General features: G+C 51.9%; 2 protein-coding genes and 1 long non-coding RNA gene across 5 annotated transcripts; 1 reads left to right on the forward strand and 2 right to left on the reverse strand.

The window, feature by feature from the left end:
• Positions 1 to 1,187: 1,187 nt before the first annotated feature.
• Positions 1,188 to 2,918, reverse strand: LOC120702720. Its single transcript, XR_005686510.1, has 2 exons — positions 2,650 to 2,918; positions 1,188 to 1,450 (listed from the first exon to the last, which is right to left on the reverse strand). It is a non-coding gene; the product is annotated as an uncharacterized LOC120702720 (long non-coding RNA).
• Positions 2,919 to 15,362: 12,444 nt separating this feature from the next.
• On the forward strand, positions 15,363 to 16,956 carry LOC120702721 (caffeoyl-CoA O-methyltransferase 1). Of its 2 annotated transcripts, XM_039986644.1 has the most exons (5): positions 15,363 to 15,654; positions 15,778 to 15,857; positions 15,945 to 16,089; positions 16,183 to 16,314; positions 16,428 to 16,956. In XM_039986644.1, the coding sequence occupies exons 1-5, from the start codon at positions 15,532 to 15,534 to the stop codon at positions 16,719 to 16,721; spliced, it is 774 nt and encodes a 257-aa protein (XP_039842578.1). In that variant the 5' UTR covers positions 15,363 to 15,531; the 3' UTR covers positions 16,722 to 16,956. The 2 variants fall into 2 exon arrangements, with proteins under 2 accessions (XP_039842578.1, XP_039842577.1); XM_039986643.1 differs by having other exon boundaries at positions 15,945 to 16,314.
• A 1,066-nt stretch (positions 16,957 to 18,022) lies between these two features.
• On the reverse strand, positions 18,023 to 27,384 carry LOC120702722 (F-box protein At5g67140-like). 2 transcript variants are annotated; one of them, XM_039986646.1, is made up of 5 exons: positions 27,017 to 27,384; positions 26,733 to 26,879; positions 26,511 to 26,637; positions 25,676 to 25,774; positions 18,023 to 18,488 (listed from the first exon to the last, which is right to left on the reverse strand). In XM_039986646.1, exons 1-5 carry the CDS (start codon positions 27,133 to 27,135, stop codon positions 18,288 to 18,290), a joined length of 693 nt encoding a protein of 230 aa, XP_039842580.1. In that variant the 5' UTR covers positions 27,136 to 27,384; the 3' UTR covers positions 18,023 to 18,287. The 2 variants fall into 2 exon arrangements, with proteins under 2 accessions (XP_039842580.1, XP_039842579.1); XM_039986645.1 differs by having other exon boundaries at positions 26,511 to 26,646; positions 27,017 to 27,285.
• Positions 27,385 to 27,556: the final 172 nt, after the last annotated feature.

Raw genomic sequence — 27,556 nt, forward strand, 5'->3', positions numbered from 1 at the left:
TTCTGTCGAAACGAAGATTCGAACAGTTTCCACATGTATTTAATTATTTCTTTACATGGTTTTAGCTTGGTTTTTGGTTGTGTAAAGTAAAATGAAAAAAAAAGCAAGGATGTAGATCTGCCATGCTAAGGAGAAATTGAACTTTTGGTAGTTCAGAAGGGTATATGCACAATATGAAAAGTCACGAGTTTCGGATGGTTCCAAACTAGCTACTAATAACGTTGGTGACATGCTATGTGTTATTGTGGCATGAAGGTCAATTCTTTTGGTCTGCGTCCACGACTCCACGTACTAATCGATGCTGGTCACCTTTCTAATAGGCTATCGAAATCATGGTTCTCCTTTTTTTTTGCGCAAAGTAACAAACACGAGCGAATCTATAATGTCAAGTTGCCATCAATCATTTTGTTATATCACCCCTTTAAATTATTGAGCCCTCTGTAGATCACGGCCGGGTCAAGAAATTCAAAACAAGATCCTCCTTGTAATCTCCTCAATATAGCGGTTCTCTTCCTTGGGTTTTTTTGCAAGGGTTTTCCAAATAAAAATCATGTCTCGTGTTCGATCTACTTTAGGCAATATTTGCTAACACACATTTCAGTGCAGTTTTTGTGAGTTAGGGTCAGGAATATCTGCTTCATTATCATGCATGCTTAATTGTTGTCTGTCCAATTTCTCTTGTAGCTAGCTATAAGGTTGCTTCAGTTAAGAAATCCTGAGAGAATTTCAGCTCCTAATAATAAGCCTGACCTTTTAACTCCAAACTTCAAACTTTCAGCTCATCAAGCATAGGATTAACTCACATCTTGTTGGATTCAACAAAAATTTGCCTTAAAAAATTATTTTAACTCCGAGTGTAATTAAGCTAAGTTTGATCCAAGACGTACTGTCATGTGGCTCGGGCCCTACCAAGGCACTAGTTTTGATGTAAAGCTCGGCCGCAACACGGTATGTACGTACTGATTGACGCTTTGAGAACTCGAGACAATTGACCTGTTCAAAGCTCGGTGGATAACACGCGTTATTACGAGATAATAGATACGCCTTGCGGCGCTAATCTTTGATATTCTAGTATTTCAAAAAAATAAATAAAACACCACTATATATGTTTGATATTGAAGATGGCGCAAGTATGCATACAAATAAATTCAAAACAATTCAGACATATGTATGCAAATTAATACCGATGAGCGGTCAAAGCAGGAGTGATTCATTTATTGAACGAAAGTACGAAACCAGCCACAAAGAGGTTTTCCGGTCCAGAAAGCTACCAGAAGTAAAAGCATTATTACAAGCACTACACCAAAAATTGGAGCATGAGATATTACCAGAACCTGGCAACTATCCTAAGCCATAATTGGCGGTAATTGCATCTTTCTTCGTGTGCGCAACGTGGCTACGGAGTAGCTCTCTACTCTTCAGCTGCATCTGCATTGACCGCTCCAAAGTCCTGACACAATATCATAGTATTGTTAGTGCCTGTAAACACAGAAAAAAAAACGTAGTGCCGGCGGCAGTAGACGCTAGCAGCCGAAGTCACGTACGATCAAGTCTAAGCCTCTCAGGCACATGTCTCCAATGGAAAAAGAAGGTCCAACGCGCTGTCAGGCGTATAGCCGGCCGCACGGCCGCACGGCAGAGCACGACGCTAAAACGACGGTAATGATTCATCAGTGCATGGATTATGCTAATGACATGTAGCTAATCGCAACGCAACTGCGCGCGAAATTAAATGGACGGCGGCGCACGCGGGAGGAACAGCGACGTCCCGCACGGCGGAAGCGCGGAACCACGCGCGCAGCAGCAGCACGCACCGGCGCCAAGAACGACGGTCGACGCGCGGCCGCAGAGGCAGGCGCGCGGATGGCGACGTACGGGACGATAGGCTGCGGTAGCGGTCGATGCATGGCTGGACGAGCATGGGGCGCGCGAACGAGTGCGGACTAGCTGGGCGGCGCGCGGCGGAGCTGATGTCCCGCGCTCGTGCATCAGCGCCGCCGGACAGCGCGTGAGTAGCAACGATGTCCCGTGTCCGGGTGTGCGGAGGCGGTGGCGGCAGCAGCTCGGAGCGCGCGGAGTGGAGACAGCGCGCGGAGCAGCGGCGGCAGCCGCTCGGAGCGCGTGTAGCGGAGGCGGAGAGCGAACTCCTCCGCCTCTCCATGACACCACAGCCGGTGACGCCGTCGCCGCCACTTCGTTCCGTCACCCACATCCTTATTTCACCCTGGTTTTGGGATTCAATTTCGGAGAAAATTCGGTCCCAACCGAATTGGGCGAATTTCGGTCAATTTCGATCGGCTTTCGGATGGATTCTTGAAAATATTCGAATTTTGAAGCACTAAATTCATTTCGGATCATTCGAAATGGGTGAATTTCGGTGAGATTCGGTCAATTCGGACCGAATCCAGAACCCTGCCCTGCCCATGCGAACTCCTCTGCGGTGACCCGTGATATCCCTGTCCCTGAACTCGGCTAGCTACATAGAACCCGGCCGATGCGTGAGGTCTACCTAAAAATCCCAAATACCCATACATGTCCTGATAGTAGAGAGGAGGAGGAGGACGAAAACGACGAAAAGCGCAGGTGCAGATCCAAAAAATGAAAAAGAAAAAAAGGGGAGCAAGAGTTCAAGGCAGAGTCTCTAGCTACCTCAGTGCTCACTGCTCAGCTAGAGCGTTGAAGATGGTGGCGAGAAGCTCGGGGTTGAAGTCTCCAACGCCGACGGAGTAGATGAATGGCACGAAGGCGGCGCCGAGGATGAGTCCGATGTCGTAGCGGCGGGGACCGCCACGAGCCACCCAAATCCCGGCGAACACGGTGGCCATCCCGCCGGACATGGCGGCCAAGATCAGATCCCGCCGCGAGGGGGCCTGGGACTCCGTCGCCCCCCAACGCAGAGGGCTTTTTTACATATTTACCGTTATTACGAGAGTCTCTCGTTGTTTAGTACTCTTACAATGGCTCGTATATATTTAGTATTACTATAGCTGCAGCTCATATATTTTTATCACTTCTGCCTACATGGTAGGACATGGCGGCAGAATACACTGGCGCGCAGTCAGTAGGGCACGCGAAATGTCCTTCCTACCCCCTGACCAATTTCTCTCTTCTCCCTCTCCGACAGCTAGGTCTCGCGGCACCTCTCACTGCCATGTAGGTCCCAGTCGTCAGCTTCGTCTTCCTCTTGCTGGCCCGCGACGCGCCGTTCTTCCTCGAGCGATACGGCTCGTCTTTGACGCGCTCATCCCAGACTACGAGCCCCTCGCCGTCGCAGCCCCTCGCAGCGAGCCGCTCGGCCTCGGCAACGGCCGCAGCCACCACGTCCCCCACGCCGCCGTCCTCGAGTAGAACCGTGCAGGGGAGGCGCGGCGGGGAGGGGTGGGATTTCCAATTGGATAATGTGGCAAGTGAATGAAGCTGATGTGCTACTGCTGCTTTTCTGTGCGTACTCGAAAGAGATTGAATCAAGCAGCACCGTGGTGGCTCCGGTGGATTTTGTGCAGCATGTAGCAAATCAAAGGGAGGAGCAGGGAGCAATTGCTTCCCACCACCACCAAGAACACCCACAAGATTCGCGCGCCCGGCCCAGCTGCCATGGCCAGGCGACGGGACCCGCAACGGTAAGCTCGAGCAGCTCACCGGCGAGCGTTTGGTGGGAGAGGAGGGAGGAGGGGGCGAGGTGGACGCGGGCGGGGAGGACGTGGAAGAGGAGCAGGGGCTGGAGCGCCCGCAACCCGGAGCGGCGGCGCGAGGAGCAGCAGCCTGCAGCACGGGGCGGCGGCGCCAGGAGCTTCGGTCTGCAACGCGGGGTGGCGGCGCGGGTTGGCCTGCAACGCGGGGTGGGGCGGTGGCGCTAGGAACCAGAGATAGGAGCCGCGGAGGGAAGTGGACGGATAGGTACGGGGGTGGAAGACGAAGCTGACGACTGGGGCCCTCTTGGCAGTGAGAGGAGCCGCGGGACCCAGCCGTCGGAGAGGGAGAAGAGAGAAACTGGTTAGGGGTAGGAAGGACATTTCGCGTGCCCTACTGACTGCGCGCCAGCGTGTCCTGCCGAAGTGGTAAAAATATAGGAGGTATAGCTACAGTAATGCTAAATATGTAGGAGCTATTATAAAAGTGTTAAACGAGCGAGTGCCTCTCGTAATAATGGTAAATATGTAAAAAAACCAACACAGAGTAGGCGGTGACGATTGTGGAGCTGCCGACCGCCACCAGAGCCAGAGCGACTTCCTCAGTGAAGGCCCGGAGAAGCCCGCGGCTGTAGCGCCCGGCTCCGGCAGCCCGCGCGGCGTTGGGGATGAACAGGGCCATGGTGAGGCGGCGCGCGGGTGTCTGGCCGCTGCGAGCAGAGCGCCGGTTGGTGTCGTTTGGGGGGTGGGAGGCTCTGGGAGCTGAGCTTGTGATTACCTACCTCTCGGACCACACCAACCGCTTTATACTGTGCGGTGAATTCGGGGGAAGAGAGCTGGGCCCAGCCAACCCGGCCCGCTGCATTCGCATTTGGTGGGACGGGAGCGGGAGCCGGCCGGCCGGCCCACTGCGTTAGCATTTCGAGTGCCGCGAGCCTCGCCTGCGTGAGAGACAAGCGAGCGAAGCCTCGTCGGATCCGTGGAGTCTCCACGGCGTGTTCATCCGGTGGCAGCTCCTCACGCAGCCTTGTTTGGGCGAGCAAGCCTCGTCGGATCCTTGGAGTCTCCACGCGGAGCCTTGAGGATACACCGTCCAGTTCGCCACAGGGGAAGTGACGGTCCCGCGGCGCAAGGACAAACGGCGCAAACGACCGGTACTTATGGGCAGGCAGGGCGGAGGCATCGACAGATTCCATTCCGGCGCACCGCGCCACGTGCAATGCGGTTCCTATTCGGTTCGATGCGTGCATTCGGCTAGCAACTAGTCTCATCCGGGAGATCAAACTTTTTTTTTTTGGTGTCTGCAGGAATCAGAGCCCGACTCCCACCCCCGCGTCGTCTCCCCCTCAGAGGCGACTCGGGCAGCGCCCCAAGCTTCGCCCCCCCTCTCCCGGCCACCTCTCCGTCTCGCCGCCGCCGGAGCTGGGCACCGGAAGTCCGTGTTCCTACTAGGAAGGCGGCGGCGGGGCCTTCTCCCGGCTCTCTCGCCAGCCCAGGGCGCCCAGGGCGCCGGCGCCGAGCTTGGAGGCGGCGGTGCAGGACGGCGGCCCGGGGCTGCAGGGCTGCCACCCTGGTGTCCGAATCCGGCGATGCCGGGCCTGGATCCATGCGGCGGCGCCCTAGGCTTCTCGTTTTGCCTCCGGTCACCGACCCGCCGGCGTCAGAATTGGCGGCGGCGGCCTACGTCAGGTTTGGCGGCGGGCGGAGCTGCAAATCCGGTGTCCCGTAGGCCGGATCCGGCGCCCATGGAGCTGGTCTTCGCGGTGCAGCGGTTCACCAGTAGGTCTTCGCGGTGCAGCTCCACGCGCGGAGCGGGTCCTGCGGGTCGCCGGCGGGCAAATCCGGCCCCTTCCCGGCCGGATCTTGCATGTGCCGGCGCCTAGGTGGAGGGCTGCGCGGGGCTCCAACGAGCCTGGTGTCTGGCCCGGCCGCTCCACTCTGCTCCGCCGGTGGAGCCAGTCCGGCAGGACGCCGGTGGCCACGATCCGGCCCATTCCCGGCCGCTGGCTCTGTGGGGGCGCGGGGCTGGATTCTTGCGGCTCCGGTTTGCTCAGACACCCACTCAGCTCTGTCAGTGGAGCAGTCTGGCGGGTCGCTCGGCGACCCCCCCCCCAAGCTGCTGGTGAACCTCTGTCGTTCCTGTGTTGGACGTCAGCGAGCCAGTACCTTCGTCGCCATTCAGAGCTTTTGGGCCTCCTATGCTGGCACCGTTGTGCTCGCCTACCATGGCCGTGGTTGCGGGAGCATTTGGAGAAATCCTTGCCTGGTTTGTGCCAGCCGGCAATGGCGACACTTATAGTGTTGCGTTCCTCGTTGGAGGCTTTGTCGCAGCGCTCCCCTACTTGCAGGTCTGACGGTGACGGGTGGGCGCGGGAAACCGCAAATGAAATCTTAAGTCCGGCATTGCGCTGGTCTTGTCGAAAGATCGGTGACACCTACGGGTGCCACTCCCCTTCTTGGAGGCGATGTCGAACTTCCCTCCCACCAAGTGTTGTTGCTGACTGCTCCTTCCTGAAGCCGGTGCGCTTGCTCTCTTTTCCCTAGTGCTGGTTTTGGTGAAAGGGTGATACAAGCTGTGGATTCCCATCGTGAGTCACGTGGGTGTCCTCCATTTGGGGCCTCTGCTCTGTCGGCGCTCTTCTTGCTAGTGGTGCCATCAAATTTTATGCCGGGTGGTGTTCCCACTTTTCCACCATCCCCCCTGCGAGGTTTCCTCCCCTTGCATGGCGTTGGATGGTGGTACGTGGGAGCCCGAATGTGCTTTCAAAGGTGGCTCCATCAGCATCCAAGGGGAGATCGTCGTTTTCGGTGAGCCGTAGTTTGCGCCCCTCCCACCGCCTTTAGTCCCCTCTTCGTTGGCCTGACTCTTAGATGGAGGGTGACAGCGGAGCGGCGTAGCTACAAGGGGTGGTGTGAAGGTGCAATGACCGCAGTGAATCCGGCGAGTATGTTGTTCGGTGGTGGCTCTCATCGACGCTTGGTGGCCGTCTCTCTAGCGAGTGTCCTACTTTTGTATCTTGATCCGTAAAAGTTGTCCTCCCTATCTATGTGTTGTGTTGTGTTGGACTGTTGCAAAATTGCTAAATTTTAAATATTGCAGCATTTTGGCTTGCCTAAAAGCCCATCAATATATTCAGGTGGGGATGCTCTCCCCCGGTGACCGTCAAAAAAAAACTATTTTTTTCCCGGCGCACTGTGACTACTGTCCGCTGATGAAAGTGATGATCCCGATCGGCTATGGCTCTCGCTCGCTCTATGCTGGCCTAAACTTTTTAGCAAGCGGCCGGAATGGGATGGATGAAGATGACTTTGCAGGCAAGGAACGGATGCGAAAAATGTCAACCAGCCGAGCCGGGATCCTCCGATCCGGTCACCTCCGCCGTTGGACGCGCGATGGATAGGATACGTCCAAACTCCAAACAAAAAAATTCCAGGTCCCGACGGAGAGAAGGGACGCTCGGACAAACTAGTATATTCTGATGTGGTGGCTAGTCAGACAAAAGGGCCACACCTTCTAGACCAGGCCCTTTTGTCTCGCGCGCCGGCAACGTTTTGCCAAAAGAGCCGTGCAAGGCGAATACACATTCCCTCCGGCCAGTGGCTCAGCATGAAATAAACAGTATTTAGGTGCAAACCAATGTGTAAACTCACTAGTTTATTTTAACATGACTTCATTGAACAATAAGATAAAAAAAGTTCCAGATATGAATGTGGTTGGACATATATATCAATTTTGTATCTATGGAATTATCTTAGATAATAACTGGACATTTATAGCATACTCTCTCCGTCCCAAAACAATAAATCAACCTAGGAATTCTAGAACAAATTAACAAGGTAAAATGATTATATTTGTCCTTATTTATTATCCATCTTTGGCACTAATTGATTCTTGCATACACATGCACTTTCTAAATATGGTAGGATGACTTATTTTTGGGATAAATTTTGAATCCTAGAGTGACTTTTTTTTAGGACGGAGGGAGTACACTGCTAAAATTTGTCATTTCACATATTTTATCGTACACCACAACTGCTGTTAACTATTGATTTTATATGAATAAGCTGATTTGAGGTAGGCAAACTCATTCATGACATTAGGGTAACTACAAAGTATGTTTTGTTCTGTTTATGAGACATATTAGATACCTCTAAATATCACTTTTTCTCTAACAAATATTTCATATTTTATAGGTACAATATTATAATAGACTATCCTCTCAGATTTGGCGTATCCAGAACATTCTTACAAAAGCCATAAGTGAACTTCATATGCATATTTTTTTTTCAAAAAACTTACGCATAATCTTTAAAGAGCAGATTCTGCCTAACAATGTGCATATGTTTATCTCCAGATTTATTGAAAATAACATGAATGGAAAATCACGTATCGGGGTAATGCCTCATTTTGGTGATATTGAGCCCATCATATGTGGTTTGATGTTGAGAACCACAATTACCATTTATTTAACTGCTTTGAGGATGGAAATGAGGTAATTTCTATAAAATCTAAAATGCATCCTAACAGAAAGAGATGAAAGGGAGTCATATGTCAATAAATCTTCCATAGGTAGTAATAATAATTTGCTCCAGGGTTCAGGGTGGGGAACACGGGAGGAAGAGAGCTCAGAGGAGACGGTTCGGGGTTTGTTGTGCGCCTTTGTCTTTGGCCAGGGGTATTTTTGTCACTTCATGTAAAATATGACACATGTCCCTACATTTTTTACGGCATGCACTAAGGAAAGTGACAGAAGAGCCAAATAAGGGATTAAATGAAATTAAGATGTCATATAAGAAACTTACGAAAAAGAAAAGAGCAAGAAATGGAGAGGTGAGTTTAGTAGAGCTATATAGGAAATTTTCTCAAAAATCTAACAAATGCAAAGCGAGCTAGCCGTCGCTGTAGTCCAACAGGTCAAGATCGTACAAGCGATAGAATTTTTGGTGACGTGCCTAGCATTGCTAGTAGGACCCAGTGAGCCAGAGCCAAATAGTAGTTGCCGAGTGGTCGTGTTGACTTCCAGGTGGGTTTCTAAGACCGCAGGCAACCGGTCCATCAAGGCTAAGAGAATGATATACTCCCTCCTTCCTCGTTTATAAGGCACACACGCATATCAAGATTCAAATATTTATATCTTTGACCAATAATTTAACTATTAATTTTTAATTTTTATAATGTAAATTTTATATGATTGGATTCGTGATCAAATATAGTTTACAATGATTATAAATTTATAATCATAAGTGATATAATATATGACAAATAAATGGTCAAATTATCGTTTGGAAAACCGTGCCATGTTCCACCGTGCCTTATAAACGAGGAAGGAGGGAGTACTCACTATCCATCAGCCTCGCCTCCATTTGAACACAAGCACGACTAGGGTGGTAAAGAGTTCAAGATTTTGAACTAGAAAATTTAAAGATCAGACTCTAATTTTATAAAATTTTAAACTAAATAATTTAAAATTTTTGTTGGATTTTGAAAAAACCACTAGAGCTATGTTTCATTACCAACTAAGCACGACCGAGTGGTCGCGGCAACTTGTGTAGCTGCCGCGGCATCGGAGCACCCACCGCCAATCTGGCTTTGATCCGCGCTCTGATCGGCGCTGGCCAATCTGTTGCCCGAGCACACCATCTCGCACACGGCACACCACTGCGAGCCCCTGGGGCCTCGCCGCCAGGGTTAAAAAAACCGCTGGGAACCGGACCGGTTACCGCGGTTACCGGTCTAACCGGCCCGGACCGGTTCCGGTTCCGGCCGGTTCAAACCGAGCCCAAATTCAAATTTTAAATTTGAATTCTAAAAAATGGAAAAATTCCCAAAAAATCTTAAAAATACTTCAAGTTGTGACGAATTTAATGATGTCAAATTTTTTCAAATATTCGTTCATTTAGTATACTCTGCGAGCATTTGAAATTAAACAAAAAAAACGTGCATACAAAAGTATACAAATACAATGTAAAAATAGTACAAAAAGAGTTTGAGGGTTCATTTAGAATAGGCACGGCGGCACCGGGCAGCGGAAGTGGACGGGGGCGCTCGCTCGCGGGCTCCCCGTTTCACCGCGCGTGCCCAGGTGGTCACGGCGCCGGTGCCGGCCGGGCCTCCGGCGCCCGCCCCCGTCCACTTCCGCTGCCCGGTGCCGCCGTGCCGGTGCCCGTGCGCGACTCGCCGTCCTGGCAACTAGTTGGTTTGTACGTTTCCTCCCCGAGTGGTTCCTGCTGTGTGCTCCCGGCGTTTGTCCGTTTCCTCCCCGGATGGTTCCTGCTGTGTGCTGTGTGCTCCCCGGCGTTCCAGCCACTTGATGGTTTATTTGTCTGTTTCCTCCCCGGTGGTCGCCACGGAGCAGGGGCGTTCTTGGGTCCGCGCGGGCTGTGCGACCGCGCACGAAGGATCTTTAAAATATATATAATATAATATATCTTAGTATATGTCAGTATACGAGGCATCAATTTTATGAGGTAGCAAAACAGGCCCAAATTGGTTAGAAGTTGAACCGATCGGCGTTGATCGCGTGCGTGCCCGACTCGCCCAACGCTCGGCCTTCCAATTCCTCTCGGCGCACGCGAAACTCCAGACTGACGCCGCCGCCGACGCTTTGACTTCCTCTCATGCCACGGTCGTGCACCGCACGCCTCGCCAGTCGCCGTCGGCCACGCGGCGGCGGAAGCGCCCACGCCATCGCGGAGGCAGACGTGCCCACGCCCACGCCGGCATGCGCCAGCCGATATCAACCAGAGGCACTCGCGCCCGGCCGGCGACCGACCACGGCCCATCCAATTCCATCGTGCATCGTCTCTACCAGGGGCGGAGCGCCCGGTATGGCGACGTATGGCGCTCGCCATACCTCGCTCCGGCCACCAAAACCCATAGACACTATGTAGCTGCCGTTGTGGTTTCTGATTTGAAGGAAAGAAGTTGCTGTTTTGGTCGCCAGATGCAATATTTTTAGCCACGATCCCAATGACATGTCACACCGTCTCCCACGCTCGCACTCCTTGATTCCAGCCGGTGACATGAACCATCACCACTCACGACGAAAATAAAGTATGCCATTGTCAGTCTATGACACGAATTGCTAATAAACGATGAGCATAGATGGAGGCGGCGATGGCCAGCGGGCGACGCTGCACTTAAGGACGACAGTGGCTTTTGGTTCTTATAATTTCGCCATACTTTAATCTTTTTCCGTCCTCCGCCACTGGTCTCTACTAGTACTCGCTTGCAATTGCAGAGGCCATAGGCACTCGCCAAGGGCACCGAGCAGGCCAACAGTAACACTTAATTTCATGTTGTTTTTCTTCTTTCATTATTTAATTATGTTTTTTTAGAAACATTATTTAATTATGTTGATGTCTTGATGATTAAAATACATCTATTAATTTTATTTTTTATATTGCAAATGCAAGACATGTCGTCGGCAAAACATCATAGGAAATATGATTCTGGTTATCAAAAGCATAGAAAGAAACAAAGAATAGATGAGCTAATTGAATGTCAGAAAGAGGCAATGGAAAGATTTATTAGGAAAGAACAACAAGTTTGTCACCCTGATAATCAGGCACTTGATAGGAGGGGCAGGGCACTACACATTATACTAGTGTTCCCGATAATTCTTCAAGTGAAAAATAGGTACCAGAATTCTTGGAGTGGAGTGGCATACGGATACGATGCCGGCCGCCGGGCGGGCCTCCCGTGATTCCTCTTCTTGTCTTGGGCCGCCGCGTCGCCCCCGCACGGCCCGTGTGCTGGGTGGCTCGCGAAACGGCGGGCCCGTGTTCGTGGGCCGTTTCGCGACTACTACCGGCGGGGCCGCCTCCCCGCACGCGGCCGGAAAATGGCCAGAAGCCGCCGCCGCCGCGCGCCCGCCGTGGCGTCATCCATCTGAAGGGCCTCCAGCCCAGCCAGCCGGCACGTCAGAGCCGCGGTTTTTTTATTTTAATATTTTTTATTTCCGTTTTTTACAAAAATATATTTTCGGTTTGGAAAATTACAGAAATATACCCCTGCCGCCCCCCTGCCGGGCGGCCGGGACCTGGCCGCCCGGCAGCCGGGCGGCAAGGGCTTTTCCGCAAAAAAAGAAGAAAAAAAATTGTAGACAGGTCCCTGGGGCCGGTCACCCGGCAGCAGGGCGGCTGGCCCCCCCGACCGCCCGGCAGCTCGGCGACCGGCTCTCCCACCCTTATATAAGGGTTGGCTGGTCCCCCCACCCCTCATTTGCATCACTACAATTCCAGAAACCAAGAAAAAAGAGAGAGGGAGGGAGAGAGGCGAAGCCCTGCCGGATTTTCGAGCCGGCGACTGCAGGTAACCAAAATTCTTCTACGCATTACAAATGGCATGATTGTGTGTCCAGATATGTCGAACAATTATTTTTATTGTAATTATTTTTGTTGAAATAGTAGATTAGCAATCAATTTAATATCATAATTCTGTGTCCAGATATGTCGAGCAAGCTTCGTTTTCAAGTTCATTATGGTGACGGATATATTTCTCATGATGCGTATGGAGTAGATCTATCAGCTTTTGAACGAAGAGAGTGCGGAATAGATAAACCCTTAGAGAGGAGTTTTGGTTCCATACGCAAATGTCTTCACGAGATATTCAATGTGAATCCAAAGACTCATTTCCTAACCGTTCAGACTGTGACAAATTAGGGAACTGAAGGGGATTTCTGGGAGTTGATGCTTATAGCAAACACCGAATAATGGCGGACTTACATGCAAGCAGCTCTTGACCGCGAGTGGCCTCTTGCAATGCTAATTCAGATTCACCAGAAGGCAGCCCATTTCGGTGAAGGATCAACAAGTACATCATCTCATATGAACCAAGCAATAGAATAAGAAAATAAAGATCAGAACATGCATGTCACAGAACCTGAGCCGCAAGGTTTTGCTGATGAGGGTGAGCGGATACCTGAAATTGTGGAAGCTGTACAGAATGAAGACCAAGAGACTCGAATGATGGAAGAATGTGGGGACTCATCAGACGATGAGGACTACCCGTTGCCAAGAACACAGAAGAGAGTGGTAACTCAAAATTCATATCTCACTGGAAAAACTGGAAAGTGTACTGAAAATAGAATGGTAGTTACTAATCATAAATTTTCGGTTTGCAATACAGTTTTGTAAACAATGCTACAATTACAAAGCAGAGGCCTAAGGCGTTCGTACTACTAGATACTTGAATAATGAAAACCATGGCATGTGCAACACGATAACCTCGTGTTGTGAGTAAACCTATCATACCTTTGTGAGTAAACTTATCATGTCTTAGGAAATGTAAAATGTCGGGATTATTGGTGGTGCTTTACTGAGTGCACCGGGGATATTTTCCCTTCCTAATAGCTTCAGACCCTGCTTCCTTAGCACGGCGGGCCCTCTCTCGCTTCCTCTCCCTATCAGCTTCACGTTCCTCTGCCTTCTGACGTTCCACTTCTGCAATCCTCTTCTGAATCTCTTCCTGGTTTTTCTTGCGCTTCTCCTCCATCTGTTCTTCATGCAGCATTCGTTGCCACCTTTGTGCAGCCCACCTTGCTTGACGCTCCACGTGGTCCTTATCCTGCTGAGATTGCTCGGTGTCTAACTACTACACGAAATCACATAGAGGCGGTGGAGTCTTTCCCCAAATCATGTTAGAAGTCATTGCTAGATCTGAAAGTGACAAACTCTGATAGTGTTTTGTAGTACCTTTGCTCGGTTCTTGCCGTAATGCTTGGGCGGGTCGTACTCGTAATTCTCGCACATGAAGAATCTCTTGCCAAAGTCGTCCCCCAAAACCCTTGATTTCATTAGTGCACAAGGATCCGCAAAAACACATAGGCACCTGGACTCCTTGGGGGACTGTTTCCATCACCTTATTCCATGGAATGTAGGTGGATCCTGAGGATGCCACGGTGTTGAGCCCTGGCAATCACAAGTGAGCAATCAGATTGCTAATATACTATATCAACACTAATCATTATCAGTAACTACACCTAAATGTACCACTAATCACTCCTAATAATAAATAAACTGATTGCTAAACTATTTTCTAACAATTTCTAAAAAAATTTCTAACATTTTCTATAATTTTCTACAATTTTCTAACATTTTCTGCAATTTTCTAATATTATCTTGCATTTTTTAATTTTCTAATACTTCTCTAACAATTTTCTAGTATTTTCTAATACTAAATCTAACACTAAATGTACTATATCAATGCTAATCACTATAAGTAACCGCACCTAAATGTACCACTAATCACTCCTAACAATAATTGAACTGATTGCTAATCTACTATTTCAAAAAAATAATTACAACATAATCTATTTATAAAATGTAGAAAATTTTAGTTACCTAAAGTCGCCGGCTTCAAAATCCGACAGTGTTTCGCCGCTTTGCCTCTCCCTCACCCCTCCTCTCCCTCCCTCCCTCCCTCACTTTTCTTTTTTCTGGATTTTTAGTAAGCCAAACGGGGGTGAGGGGGCAGCCAACACCTTATATAGGGACGGGGGCCGGCCGCCCCGCAGTTGGGTGGCCAGGGGGGCGGCCGCCCCGCTGCCGGGCGACCGGCCCCAGGGACCTGTCTGCAATTTTTTTTCTTCTTTTTTTTGAAAAAAGCCCCTGCCGCCCGGCAAACGGGTCCCGGCCGCCCGGCAGCGGGGCGGCCGGTGTATATTTCTGTAATTTTTCAAATCGAAAATATATTTTTATAAAAAAATAAAAAAACCGCCGTCAGAGCCTCCTCCCTCGCTTGCGGACACGGGCTCCTAGTCCGACGCCACGCGCGGCGCCTTTGCCGTGCGCAACCGGCCACCGGGTTGGTTGGTGTTTGTCCGTTTCCTACCCAGGCTGCTCGTGTCGGTCGCGTCCGTCGTCCACTGCCTGCGCATAAAAAAAAAGTGTGTGACATACTGCTCGTGCCAAGTCAGTGGACAGTGGTAGGATCACTTGGTCGAGTACTCGTGTTCAATGAGAAATGGCCAAGGGACGCGGCAATCCATTTTCTCCCACAAGGAAAGAAAAAAAGGGAGAACACCCCCCCCCCCCTCCTCTCTCTCCCTCCGGCTCCAAGCACCCGTTGCATGATTGGCCATGTTTGGTTACAACCATAAAAAAAATTTCACAAAAAGATGAATATATGCATAGAGTACTAGACGAAATTTATTTGCAAAAATTTTTCACAGATGAATGTAATTTTTCGATACGAATCTAATTAGCCAAGCTCCACCATGATTGGCTACAGCTATGCTATAGTAGCCGTCCCTAATCATTTTTTAATCATACGGTCAATGGCCCATAAAAACTTTTCCACGTCTAACCAAACATGCACGGAAAAGTAGGGTGGGTGGGTGGGTGGGGCCCGCAGTCCCAGCGGCAGGCACCAATCAGGGGCTTCCATGTGGGCCCCCGAGAGGCCTGGGCCAGCTGAGGCAAAAGGCCCCTCCGTCCGCCGCGTCCCTTTCCCACCAACCCCACTCCCCACCACCGGGCACCGGGGCACCGCCGGCCATCCGCCACATCCGGGCGGATCCAGCGGTCCGAGCCGCCACCCACCTCCTCCACCGGGCGGCCCGAAACCGAGCCCCCATGTCGCGGCCGCGGCCGCCCCACCCCACCAACCCACACCGACCGCTGACGCGCCGGCCCCACCGTCACGGTTGCTCGCACGCAGGCCACGACCTCGTCGCGTTCTCCTCCCATCTCCCTCCGCTCCACCACCCATCCCTCTACCTGTCGCCGTACTGGTCATCGCGGTGCCTGCCTGGCAGCGCGGCCGCGGGTTATATAAAGCCGCCACCCGCCGGCCTCGCCGCGGCAGCCAACCCGAGGTCGGTCCATCTCAATCCACCCACAGCTCCCCGCTCCTACCCAGATCTCCCGGACCCGTTCAGCGCCAACTGTAGCGTCGGCGATGGCCAGCACGGCGGCGGAGCAGCCGGCGCAGGAGCAGCAGGCCAACGGCAACGGCGAGCAGAAGACGCGCCACTCCGAGGTGGGGCACAAGAGCCTGCTCAAGAGCGACGACCTCTACCAGGTACTGTACTTGCCTGACCGCCCCGCCCCCATTCCGCTCTGGATCTTCTTCTTCCTCCTCCTCCTCGTTTGCTGGCTGGGTCTGACTCTGACCTGACTGATCCGGGATCGGGAAATTCCGCAGTACATCCTGGACACGAGCGTGTACCCGCGGGAGCCCGAGAGCATGAAGGAGCTCCGCGAGATCACCGCCAAGCACCCCTGGTATCTTCCTCAGCCCCTGTTCGCTGCGAATCGAACTTCGATGATCGATCAGATCTGAGAGATGGTGCCTTTGGTGATGCGATGCAGGAACCTGATGACAACGTCGGCGGACGAGGGGCAGTTCCTCAACATGCTCATCAAGCTCATCGGCGCCAAGAAGACCATGGAGATCGGCGTCTACACCGGCTACTCCCTCCTCGCCACCGCGCTCGCCCTCCCCGAGGACGGCACGGTCAGCTCATCCCTTCCCTCCCTCCCAGATCTGCCTTCCCTGTTCCTGAGCATCAGCAGCAGCAGCCCACTGATTTCCTGGCTCGGCCCGCAGATCTTGGCCATGGACATCAACCGCGAGAACTACGAGCTCGGCCTGCCCTGCATCGAGAAGGCCGGCGTCGCCCACAAGATCGACTTCCGCGAGGGCCCCGCGCTCCCCGTCCTCGACGACCTCATCGCCGACGTACGGAATGCCGCCGCCCGGTTCCCCTTGCCCGTCACCTCGCCCGTCCAGAAATGGCGGAATCGAGACCCCCCGTGCGATCTCTGAATCCTCTCCCTCCTCCGTGCGTGCAGGAGAAGAACCACGGCACCTTCGACTTCGTCTTCGTGGACGCCGACAAGGACAACTACCTCAACTACCACGAGCGGCTGCTCAAGCTCGTCAAGCTCGGCGGCCTTATCGGCTACGACAACACGCTGTGGAACGGCTCCGTTGTGCTCCCCGACGACGCGCCCATGCGCAAGTACATCCGCTACTACCGCGACTTCGTGCTCGTGCTCAACAAGGCGCTCGCCGCCGACGAGCGCGTCGAGATCTGCCAGCTCCCCGTCGGCGACGGCGTCACTCTCTGCCGCCGCGTCAAGTGAGCGTGGCCAGGCCCGGCTGCCACCCCCCCCCCCCCCCACCGGCCACCGCACCGACGGCCGCCGCCGCCCGACTCCAATCATAGACGACGCGCAGCATCAATTAATTATTCACCGTCTTTCTTTTTTTGGCTCTTTCTTGGCCCTGTAATCTTGGAAACTGTCATCATTTTCATGCGTAAATGTCGAGACTATAATATAAATTTCATAGTACCATGAAGATCCTGCGTTTATGCTTCGCACTAGCTTGGCAACAGTTGAATTGCTGATGAATTTTAGTCGATGCTGATACTCTCCAACCGAAATTCAGTAAAAATTTGTTGAAGTCGGTAACTTGGTCGGATCGAAGCTGCCAAATTCGGCGCATTTTGCATTCATCTTGGAAGTGTAGAGTTCGATTCCTGTTTGGTGTATGCGTTGCTTTGAAGTTTTACTACCCCATCTTTTGGATGCTTCCATCTTTCGAGAGAGATGGCAGATGGCACCCAGTTTGCTCGAGGAGTTCATCGACAGCGACAGCTGCGTGCAGATATTTGCTACTAGCATCTGTAGGCTGTAGCTGGCCGAACGACCTAATTGTGAACAGAAGCTTCTCTGTCAGAGGACTAGTAGTTGAAGTTGAGTGCCCATGTGGCCATGTGCTGATGTGGATACAGGAACAAAAGAAAGATCAGTCAGAATGTAGTTGGCATGTCAATTCTAACGTTACATATAGTAGGAGCGGAAAAGATTTTTTTCAAAAAAAAAACTCAGTCACAAGATCCATTGCCATGAATTGCAAAAAATCCTAGAGCAAACCTACTCATGTAGACAAGTATAGATTGGCAAAGAAACCGGCAGAGAAACAGAAACTAACCAGTTTGTCAGTCAGACATTCAAGTCAGGGCCTCAGGGGTAGCAGTTGTGGTAGCTTGATCATCACATACCGGAAGTGGCGTGCGATGAAATCAACCCATCAGAGAGTGGGTTCCAGCCAGGACAGTTTTAAGCAGGTTGCCGGAATTGGGTGCGCGTCCCTGTCTCAAGGGTGGGTGAATCAGTGAATGGTTGGTGAGACGCTGCTGTCTTGAACCTCATCTTGGTGGAACATAGGTATCCAAGTAAGACTCTAAACGATCTATTTGCAACGATTTTCCTTTTTGTAAAAAAAACATATACAAGATTCTGAAGGAGTGTACTATAAAGGTTTCTATCCACAAGCTAGTAGTATCATGCAGTCTTATTTAACCATTTTTTTTAATCAGATCGCCCATCAAACTGAGCATTACTATATGATACTACATCAGATCGTCCATGCATGACGGTTCAGCAATCAGCACTTTGAGATATATCTGCTCTGTAACTTGCACAATCTGTGGTTCTGATGGTCCAAACTATTCTGTGCTGCCATGATGGTATAATTTTAAGATACAATCAATTTTTTTTTGGAGAATAACAATCAACACAACACAAACAAGTGAACAAACATTCGATCCTTTCATGGATCCCTTCTGACAGTTCTTGCCATGAACCAGTGATGGGCTCATGGCTGGCCTGGTGATAATCCTTGTGATCATGGACAGACACATATCAGGAGACCTGCACCCCGGCGTTGAGGATCTGGGGGATGGACCTGATCCGCAGGGCGGGGCTGATGGAGAGCAGGCCCACGAAGCTCTCCGGCGGCACCCGCATGCCGCCCACGTTGATGCACTCCAGCCGCCGGCACTTATTCACCAGCGCCACCAGCCCGGCCTCCGTCACGTGGCGGCAGCTCCACAGGATGATGCTCTGCACATGGAAGAAAGCCACCCCCACCACACTGTCAGCATGCAGGTCAACTGCATCTTCCAAGCACTTGCAAGATTCCATTTCAAGCGATCTGAACTTGCTGATGATTAGCACGTTGCAGTTTCGGTGTGCTGACCAAGCTTATATCATATTCATGGCAGCAATGCAATTTTATTTTGACAAAAACTTGTTTTATGTTGTGCAGAACAGTAAAAGTGATGCCAGGTCTTCCTTTTTTTAAAAAAAAACTGATGACATGGGTACTTTGGAACTCCTTTGGGTGCCTTACTTTGCTGCAGAACTGAAACTGCACAGGTCTTCTGTAATCACTAGAGGGTGGAACGTTCTGAAACTATCGAGCCCATGTCTTCCCAATTAAGGGCTAGGCTCTATATAGATTCAGCAATCAGATTTGGCTCATAGCTCCTAAAGCTATTCCACTCAACACCGGGCTCATAGCTCCTAGAGCTATTCCACTCAACACCGTATTCGACTGAAAGCTAACTGGACCCCAACAAATCTTTAGAAAAAACTGTTAGCAGCCTACATTCATGTGCTTTAGCAGCCAGACAGCCAGGGATGGTCCGGAAGGCCCAATAAGAATAAACAGAAACATCGTTGTCAACTACTGTAGTCCAGATCCTGACCTGAACCCTGAGAAAAATCTCAATATCTAGCGCCATTGGTTACCTGAATCTGCACGACAAGTATCTGGCCACTGGTGACCCCCAGACCCAAGTTAAAAGAATTGCTGTTCTATAACAGGACCAAGGAACCAAGTACAAGAATGTGGTAGTGGTACATGTAGATGTTAGGATCAATATTTTCCTCTTGAACACAAAGGATAATTGTGTTTCATTGCATTAAAGAAGTCACTTCTAATTAACCACCAAACTGAAAGCTAATGAAACACCACCAAATAGTCTACTTAACCTCAGTTTCTCTACTATATTGCAAACTTGGACAAGCATGAAAGAAATAGTCCAAGCCTCTATTCATGAATTTACTAAATCATGTATAAATATATATGAATCTATCTTCATGAAAGTGATTGACCTTTTTTTTTAAAAAAAAAGAAAAGTCTAGTTTACACTAGTTCAGCAATGATATATTCATGTATACTGACCGGGCCTAAGTACTCTGATACTGAATCCCCCTGTTTGTTCTAAAGCAGTGTGATCTGAATTATGATTATGAAAGCTACCATAGAGAAAGAACAATGTTAAAAGGAACATACAAAGAGAACAGCAGAGTCACATCTGCTACTGCAATTCCTGTATGCATATTCGGATCACATAAACAATGAGAAAAGGAATTCTCAGTTGTTACCTAGCATAATTTATCACCTAATTACACATAATAAGTCATAGCTATGCTTAATCTGCTCCCAGCAGATGTACCATGGACAAAAATTGGATGGACCACTGTTCTGTGATAGGCCCAACAAACTAAGTTCATTAATTTGTTCCTGTTAGCGAGGCTATTAGCAAGGCTTATAGTGGGCCGGCCTTTGGGCCTTGGCGCCTAGCCTAGGCGGCTAGGGCTTTAGATGGGTTATGGTAATTGATCTCGATTAGGCAAGGAACTCCGTTGATTGGGTGTGTTCTATAAACCCTAGATACCGATCCTTGCCTATATAATGTACCCCATGTACTCTCGTTAATCAATCACCAATTTCTCGTGCCATATTTGCTTTCATGGTATCACGAGTCCGGGTCTTCTTCCCGATTCGTCTTCCGCTGCCTTAGCGCGCCGGCACCTCGCCGTGCAGCGCTCGCGCGCCAGCCCCCGCCGTGCCGCGCCCACCTTCCCTGCGCGCCAGCTCCGCTGCGCTGCGCCCCAAACCCTAGCCATGGCTGGCCCCTCCTCCCCTAGCGCCGAGCAGGCCGCCGCCAAAGCGGCTGCCGATGCAGTCGCCCAGGAGAAGGAGCGCTCCCTGGAGACGGAGCACGCCCAAGCCGCACGCGCTGCTGCCCTTCAGCGCGCCGCCGCCGCCGAGGCCGAGGCCGCCGCCGCCACGAAGGAGCGGGATGCCGCCGCCGCGAAGATCCAGGCCGCTTTGGATCGCGCGGCCGCCGCTCGCACTGAAGCCGGTGCCCCGACGCCGCCGCCCAGGAGCAGAAGGATGGAGGATCCCCTCATCTGCAGCACCACGACTTCCACTCCGCCATGATGCTGCACGAGGCCGCCGCCGTCCTCAACCTCCACGCCCAGGCCGTCTCCATCCAGAACATCCGGAGTCTGATCACGACCATCCTCGACATCAACTCCGGCAACTACGCAAGCTGGCGTGATCAGTTTCTACTGACCACCGGCAAGTTCTCCCTCCAGGATCACGTGCTGGTCGACGCCAGCGCCCCTGCTTCCCCGGACTGGGCGCGCATGGACTGCGTTGTCCAGTCCTGGATCACCGGCACCTTCTCCGACGATCTCGCCGAGGCCATCTCCAGCCGCGGCGCCACGGCACGCGATCTGTGGGTCGCTGTGGAGACACACTTCCTGGGGAACCGCGAGACTCGCACCATCCTCCTCGACGTCGAGTTCCACGGCTTCTCCCAAGGCGACCTCTCCATCGCCGACTACTGCCGGCGCTTCAAGAAGATGACTGATCAGCTCGATGATCTCGGGTCTCCCGTCTCGGACCGCACGCTCGTCCTCAACGTGCTTCGCGGCCTCAACGAGCGCTTCACCAGCATCGGCGTTCATCTCCGTCGCGCTCGCCCGTTCCCGACCTTCAAGGAGGCCCAGGCTGAGCTGCTGCTTGAGGAGATGAACAAGGCGCACAAGTCCTCCTCGGCACCGCCCGCCGCGTTCGTCGCCTCGTCCACGCCAAAGAAAGTCGCGCCCTCCGGGGGCACCGCCTCCGGGGGCGCTGGCTCAAGCACACCTTCGACGCCCGGTTCCAAGCCCAAGAACCGACGCTCGAGGCGCGGTGGCGGCAACGGCGGCAACAACAGCGCCAACACCCGGGCCCCCGACGCTGCTGCGCCCTCCGGTGGCCAGGCTGCTAGCGCCAAATCGGCGGCCTCCCCTTGGCCGTCCTTCTGGAACCCATGGACCGGGTCTATCCAGATGTGGCCTGGTCCCCGGCCTCCCCTGGCGCCACTCCCTCCACGTCCGCAGCAGGCCATGCTGGTTCAGCCGAACCAGCAGCAGCAGCAGGCCATGCTCGCTCAGCAGCTCCAGCAGGCGCAGTACCAGCAGGCCCCGGGCTCCGCGCAGGACTCCTCCAGCCAGTGGGGCGCCCAGCAAGGGTTCTACAACCCCTTGGCCGGGACGCCCTCCTGGGATCAGCAGTCGCTCGCCTCCACCTTCAGCACCATGACGCTGCACCAGTCGCAGCCCAGTAACGAATGGTACTTCGACTCAGGTGCTACCTCTCACATGACATCTCAGTCTGATATTCTTTCACATACCTTTCCCATGTGGTACCCTACTCCTTCATCAATCATTGTCGGTAATGGCTCCTTGTTACCTGTCACTGCTACTGGCACCACAGTTATTCATCCTTCCTTGCATCTTAATAATGTTCTGGTTTCTCCACAACTTATTAAGAATCTTATTTCTGTTCGCCAGTTCACTACCGATAATAATTGCTCTGTTGAGTTTGACCCGTCTGGTTGTTCTGTGAAGGACCTTCAGTCTCGGAATGTGATCGTCAGGTGCAATAGCTCAGGGCCGTTGTTCCCCCTTCGTCTTCCGGCTGCTCGCTCCCTGGTCGCCACCTATGGGTCTTCACTCTGTCATCGTCTCCTCGGTCATCCTGGGCACGAGGCCTTCTCCAAGCTAGCGTCGTCTTCCGGCCTTCCTACATGTTCCCATGATAGTAGCTCCTCACTGTGTCACGCATGGCAGCTTGGTCGTCATATGTGTCTCCCTTTCAGTACTTCAGTGTCTAGAGCGTCCAGTAATTTTGAACTCATTCATTGTGATTTGTGGACATCTCTTGTTCTTAGTGTCTCTGGTTACAAATACTATCTCGTTATACTTGACGATTGCTCTCATTATACCTGGACGTTTCCTTTAAAACTGAAGTCTGATACTTACTCGACGCTAGCTCACTTTTTTGCCTACGTGACTACTCAGTTCGGCTCCACCGTGAAGGCAGTTCAGTGCGACAATGGCAAGGAGTTCGACAACTCCAGCTCTCGCACGTTCTTCCTCACCCACGGCATACACCTCCGCATGTCCTGTCCCTACACCTCGCCCCAAAACGGTAAGGCTGAGCGCCTCATTCGGTCTCTCAACAATGTTGTGCGCTGCCTTCTGTTTCAGGCCTCCCTTCCACCCTCCTACTGGGTCGAAGCTCTGCAGACAGCCTCCTACCTTCTCAACATTTTGCCCACCAAGACGCTCTGGTTCTCCACACCACACGCTGCCCTCTTTGGCACCGTGCCCTCCTACGACCACCTTCGCGTCTTTGGTTGCAAATGTTACCCGAACCTATCTGCCACCGCCACCCACAAACTCTCTCCCCGATCCACCCTATGTGTCTTCCTGGGATATTCCGCTCACCATAAAGGGTACCGCTGCTTTGATCTCTCCTCTAACCGGGTGATCATATCTCGTCATGTCACCTTCGATGAGTCTGCTTTTCCTTTTGCTGAGCGCGGCTCCTCTTCCACACCGGAGGATCTTGAGTTTTTGGATGCTACTAACACTATGCCAGCTCCTATCGGACCTGTGCAGCAGCTTCTCCCTGCAGGATCTGGTGACTCCCTCCCCGCACAGCCACGTGCGGCTGCGCCCCCCTCGGCATCGCCTGCCGACACCCTGGCTAGTTCGGCAGCGCTCCCTGCGCTCCCAGTCCCGGTCTCATCCACCTCGACGCCGCCGGACACGCCCGCACAGCCACGTGCGGCTTCGACTTCCTCGGCAGCGCGCGGCCCTCCACCAGGGTTTGCGCCGTTGCCCTCCTGCTCGACTCCAGCTTCCTCGGCGCCCTCGGCTTCCACGACGCCTCCTTCGACGTTCGTGCCCCCCAGCGCGTGATCACTCATGTGTACACGCGCTGGCCGCGGCCTGCTGGATCACCGCAGCCGCCCCCTGGTGCTGGGCCGGCACCGCCACCGCAGCTGCCCCCTGGTGCTGGTCCGGCACCGCCTGGTGCTGTTGTGGTACCGCCGCCGTCCAATCAGCACGCCATGCAGACGAGAGCCAAGAGTGGCTTTCGGATGCCTGCACTGTACCACGTCGCACCCCTCTCCGCCATCCCGAAGACCTACCGTAGTGCTCTTGCCGACCCAAATTGGCGAGCTGCTATGGTAGAAGAACATGATGCTCTGATGAAGAACCACACTTGGGATCTTGTGCCTCGTCCTCTGCGAGCCAATATCGTCACCGGCAAGTGGATCTTCAAGCACAAGTTCAACGCCGACGGGACTCTGGAGCGCTACAAAGCGCGTTGGGTGCTTCGAGGTTTCATTCAGCGCCCTGGTGTGGATTTTGCAGAGACTTTCAGCCCGGTCGTCAAGCCCGCCACTGTCCGGACTGTTCTCTCTCTGGCACTCTCTCGGCGCTAGCCCATTCATCAGTTGGATGTGAAGAATGTCTTCCTGTATGGCACCTTGTCAGAGACAGTTTATTGTGCTCAGCCGTCTGGTTTCGAGGATTCCGCTCATCTGGATTTTGTTTGCTGCCTCAACAAGTCCCTGTATTGATTGAAGCAGGCTCCCCGTGCTTGGTACAGTCGATTTGCCACATTCCTCTTGTCTCTGGGTTTTGTTGAAGCCAAGACAGACACGTCGCTCTTTGTCTACCAGAGGGGTTCAGATCTTGTCTACTTGTTACTATACGTTGATGATATCGTCCTCACTGCTTCCTCTCAGGCTCTCCTTCAGCGGATTATTGCAGCACTTCAGCATGAGTTCTCCATGAAGGATCTTGGCGAACTGCATCACTTCCTTGGTATGCATGTTCAGCGATGCGGTGATGGCTTACTTCTCTCTCAGCGGCAGTATATGTTGGACATTCTGGACAGGGCTGGCATGGCTGATTGCAAACCGTGCTCAACTCCAGTTGATACAAACCCCAAGGTGGCCGCAGCTGATGGTGCTCCTGTGGACGATGCCTCTGATTTTCGCAGTCTAGCTGGCGCTTTACAGTATTTGACCTTCACAAGGCCAGACATTGCCTATGCTGTTCAGCAGGTCTGCCTCCACATGCATGATCCTCGGGCACCTCACTTGGCGGCTCTGAAGCGCATCCTTCGCTATGTTCGTGGCACTCTCGACCTCGGCCTTCTGCTGCGACCGTCTTCCTCGACTGATCTTGTGGTATATACTGATGCTGACTGGGCTGGTTGTCCGGATACACGCAAGTCCACCTCGGGCTATGCTGTGTTTCTCGGGGACAATCTCATCTCGTGGTCCTCCAAGCGTCAGAATACTGTCTCCAGATCCAGTGCCGAGGCTGAGTATCGCGCCGTGGCCAACGGTGTCGCCGAGGCTACTTGGCTGCGCCAGCTGCTTCAGGAGCTTCATGCCCCTGTTCGCCGAGCTACGCTGGTGTATTGTGACAACATCAGCGCCGTCTACATGTCCTCCAACCCGATTCAGCGTCAGCGAACCAAGCATATTGAGATTGATCTCCACTTCGTTCGAGAGCGGGTTTCCATTGGTGATCTTCGAGTTCTTCATGTGCCGACTTCCTCACAATATGCCGATATCTTCACCAAGGGACTTCCTTCTTCTGTGTTCACGGAGTTCAGGTCCAGTCTGAACGTGCGCGGTGGCTGACGATCAAACTGCGGGGGCGTGTTAGCGAGGCTGTTAGCAAGGCTTATAGTGGGCCGGCCTTTGGGCCTTGGCGCCTAGCCTAGGCGGCTAGGGCTTTAGATGGGTTATGGTAATTGATCTCGATTAGACAAGGATCTCCGTTGATTGGGTGTGTTCTATAAACCCTAGATACCGATCCTTGTCTATATAATGTACCCCATGTACTCTCGTTAATCAATCACCAATTTCCCGTGCCATATTTGCTTTCAGTTCCAACCATTCATTGATTTGTTCCACATTTTTATTTTCCTCATTGACTAGTTGATTCCAAAGTACCAAAATAATGCCATAATTCAAGTACCTTCTACTAGAAGTATCTTGAAACTACAGATTGCACTGTTCATAGACCCATTTTTCATGAGGTACTTCGTCAGGTTCATAGTTTGCTGAAGTTTAGAAAAGAGAGCACACCTTCAGATTTGTGCAGCTATTTGCGACTGCATTCAGGGATTCGTCTGTGATGAATGTCCCACCAATATTCAGGTGCTGCAGAGAATAAGCCCTTGAAACCTGCAGGGGAGTTTGAGAAAATGTGCTATTGTTATGAAGGAAAATAGCACCTTAAGAAAGTTCTTAGTGGTCTGGATCACCAAACTGCCAGAAAACTTTTGCGTTGTAGATAAGAGCTGTATTTACTTAAATATTATTCAAACATGGATCATTCTGATTTCTTCAGCATGTCGCAAAGTCTAATACACTGGTACATGGCCTACGAAAAAAATGAAAGCAATGATGGACGAACCTCAAGAAATCTGCAGGGAAGTTTGACAAACGCACATTTGTTATAATGGACATTAACACCTCAAAGACATGCTTACACGAGTTAATCAAATTGTCAAAAAAAAAAACTTCGCAGATAGAGAGAGGTGAATTCAACCCAAACATGGATCACTCTGAAAGTAACAACCTAATAGTCTATATTATACATGGGTACATGACCAAGAAAAGAATGAATAAAATTATGCACAGAAGCAAAGCCAGACAAGTTAGCAATTGTAAAGCGACCCAACTTTTTCTTGACGTTAACATCCTATCAATTAACATATCAATCTCTAGATGATTTCAATGACCAAGAAAATTGATTTAAGCACACTTTACAAAAAAAATCAGGCTAATTAAAATAGCAGCAGCCATTTCTTTCATTTTTTTTGGTTGGAAAAAGAAGCAGGTGGAGCAATTAGCAAAGCTATTGACCTGAATCTGAATATTGACAAGACGGAATCTAAAAGAACTTTCCCGTTCTCACCAGCTGGACAACGCCTTTATCCGTAATTCCAGCCAACCCCCACAGCGATATGGACGTGAGGTTCCCGACGCAATCCGCGGACGAAATCTTGATCAAGCCTTCGTCGGTGATTTGGCAGCCCCAGCAGCTTCGTGAACTCCAAGAACGGGGAGGCAGCGTTAGGAAAGGATTGCTCGATCGATGGAGAGAGGTTGAAGCGTCGGCGAGAGCCGTTGAACTCACATGTCGAGGTCGCGGAGGTTGACGGCGGCGCGGACGAGGCGCGCGGCGGTGTCGTCGCCGGTGCGCTGCCCCGCGAAGCTCAGCCGCCGCCGCGACGCCAGCGACCGCTCCACCGCCCGGCGCCATCTCCGGCTCACTCCCCCCGCCCTGACGGCCACAGGTAAAAGCAGAGCACAAGCAAATCGCGTCAGGATCGACATGGCCCATCAGCCAAGAAGCAGAGACTAGCAGAGCAGCAGGAATCCGTCGGTGAGAGGAAGCGATCGAGTGGGGCTTTCCCGTACATGGAGAGGTCGCGGAAGGTGGGGAGGAGGGAGAGGACGTGCGCGAGGAGGTCGGCGGGGAGCCGCTCGATGTCCGCCTCCGCCGCGCCGCCATCGCCGTCGCGCTGCTGCTGCTCCATCTCTCTCGCTGAAGCTGAGAAAGCCCGCCGGGCGGGGCTTCTTGTAGCGCCAGACGTCGCCGCCACCGTCACGTGACGCCGATGCGTGCACCGCGACGCGAGTGGACGCGGGCGCGGCGTGGAATTCTCGGCTCGGCTGCGTCCGCGGGGATGAGCCGATCATGTGGACACCCTCGCGCCATCCCGCGACATTTTAAAAGGGCTTCGGCCGGACGCCTCGAGATGCTACGTCTAACTGTTACGAAAAGCGCCCTGCCTGGATCAAACCGGCTGTTGTTGATGTGCTAACGGGGAAGAAAAAAGATAGTGAAGTACAAACTTTCCATGTACTAGTATTATACAATAAAAAGTTTCACATCGTGTGCAGTAACAATAAGCACATTTTTTTTAGAAGGTAACAATAAGCACATGATGTTACTAG

Source organism: Panicum virgatum, chromosome 4K, assembly GCF_016808335.1.
Source record: "Panicum virgatum strain AP13 chromosome 4K, P.virgatum_v5, whole genome shotgun sequence".
Lineage (NCBI taxonomy): Eukaryota > Viridiplantae > Streptophyta > Magnoliopsida > Poales > Poaceae > Panicum > Panicum virgatum.

Bases quoted from the DNA above. Each gene is read 5' to 3' on its own strand.
- LOC120702721 (XM_039986643.1), top strand. From the start codon at position 15,532: ATGGCCAGCACGGCGGCGGAGCAGCCGGCGCAGGAGCAGCAGGCCAAC. The intron at 15,655-15,777 runs GTACTGTACTTG...GAAATTCCGCAG, and splicing joins AGAGCGACGACCTCTACCAG to TACATCCTGGACACGAGCGT. The intron at 16,315-16,427 runs GTACGGAATGCC...CCGTGCGTGCAG, and splicing joins TCGACGACCTCATCGCCGAC to GAGAAGAACCACGGCACCTT.
- LOC120702722 (XM_039986645.1), bottom strand. From the start codon at position 27,135: ATGGAGCAGCAGCAGCGCGACGGCGATGGCGGCGCGGCGGAGGCGGAC. The intron at 26,647-26,732 runs GTGAGTTCAACG...CCGTTCTTGGAG, and splicing joins AACCTCCGCGACCTCGACAT to TTCACGAAGCTGCTGGGGCT. The intron at 18,489-25,675 runs GTGTGCTCTCTT...TTCCATGTGCAG, and splicing joins ATAGCTGCACAAATCTGAAG to AGCATCATCCTGTGGAGCTG.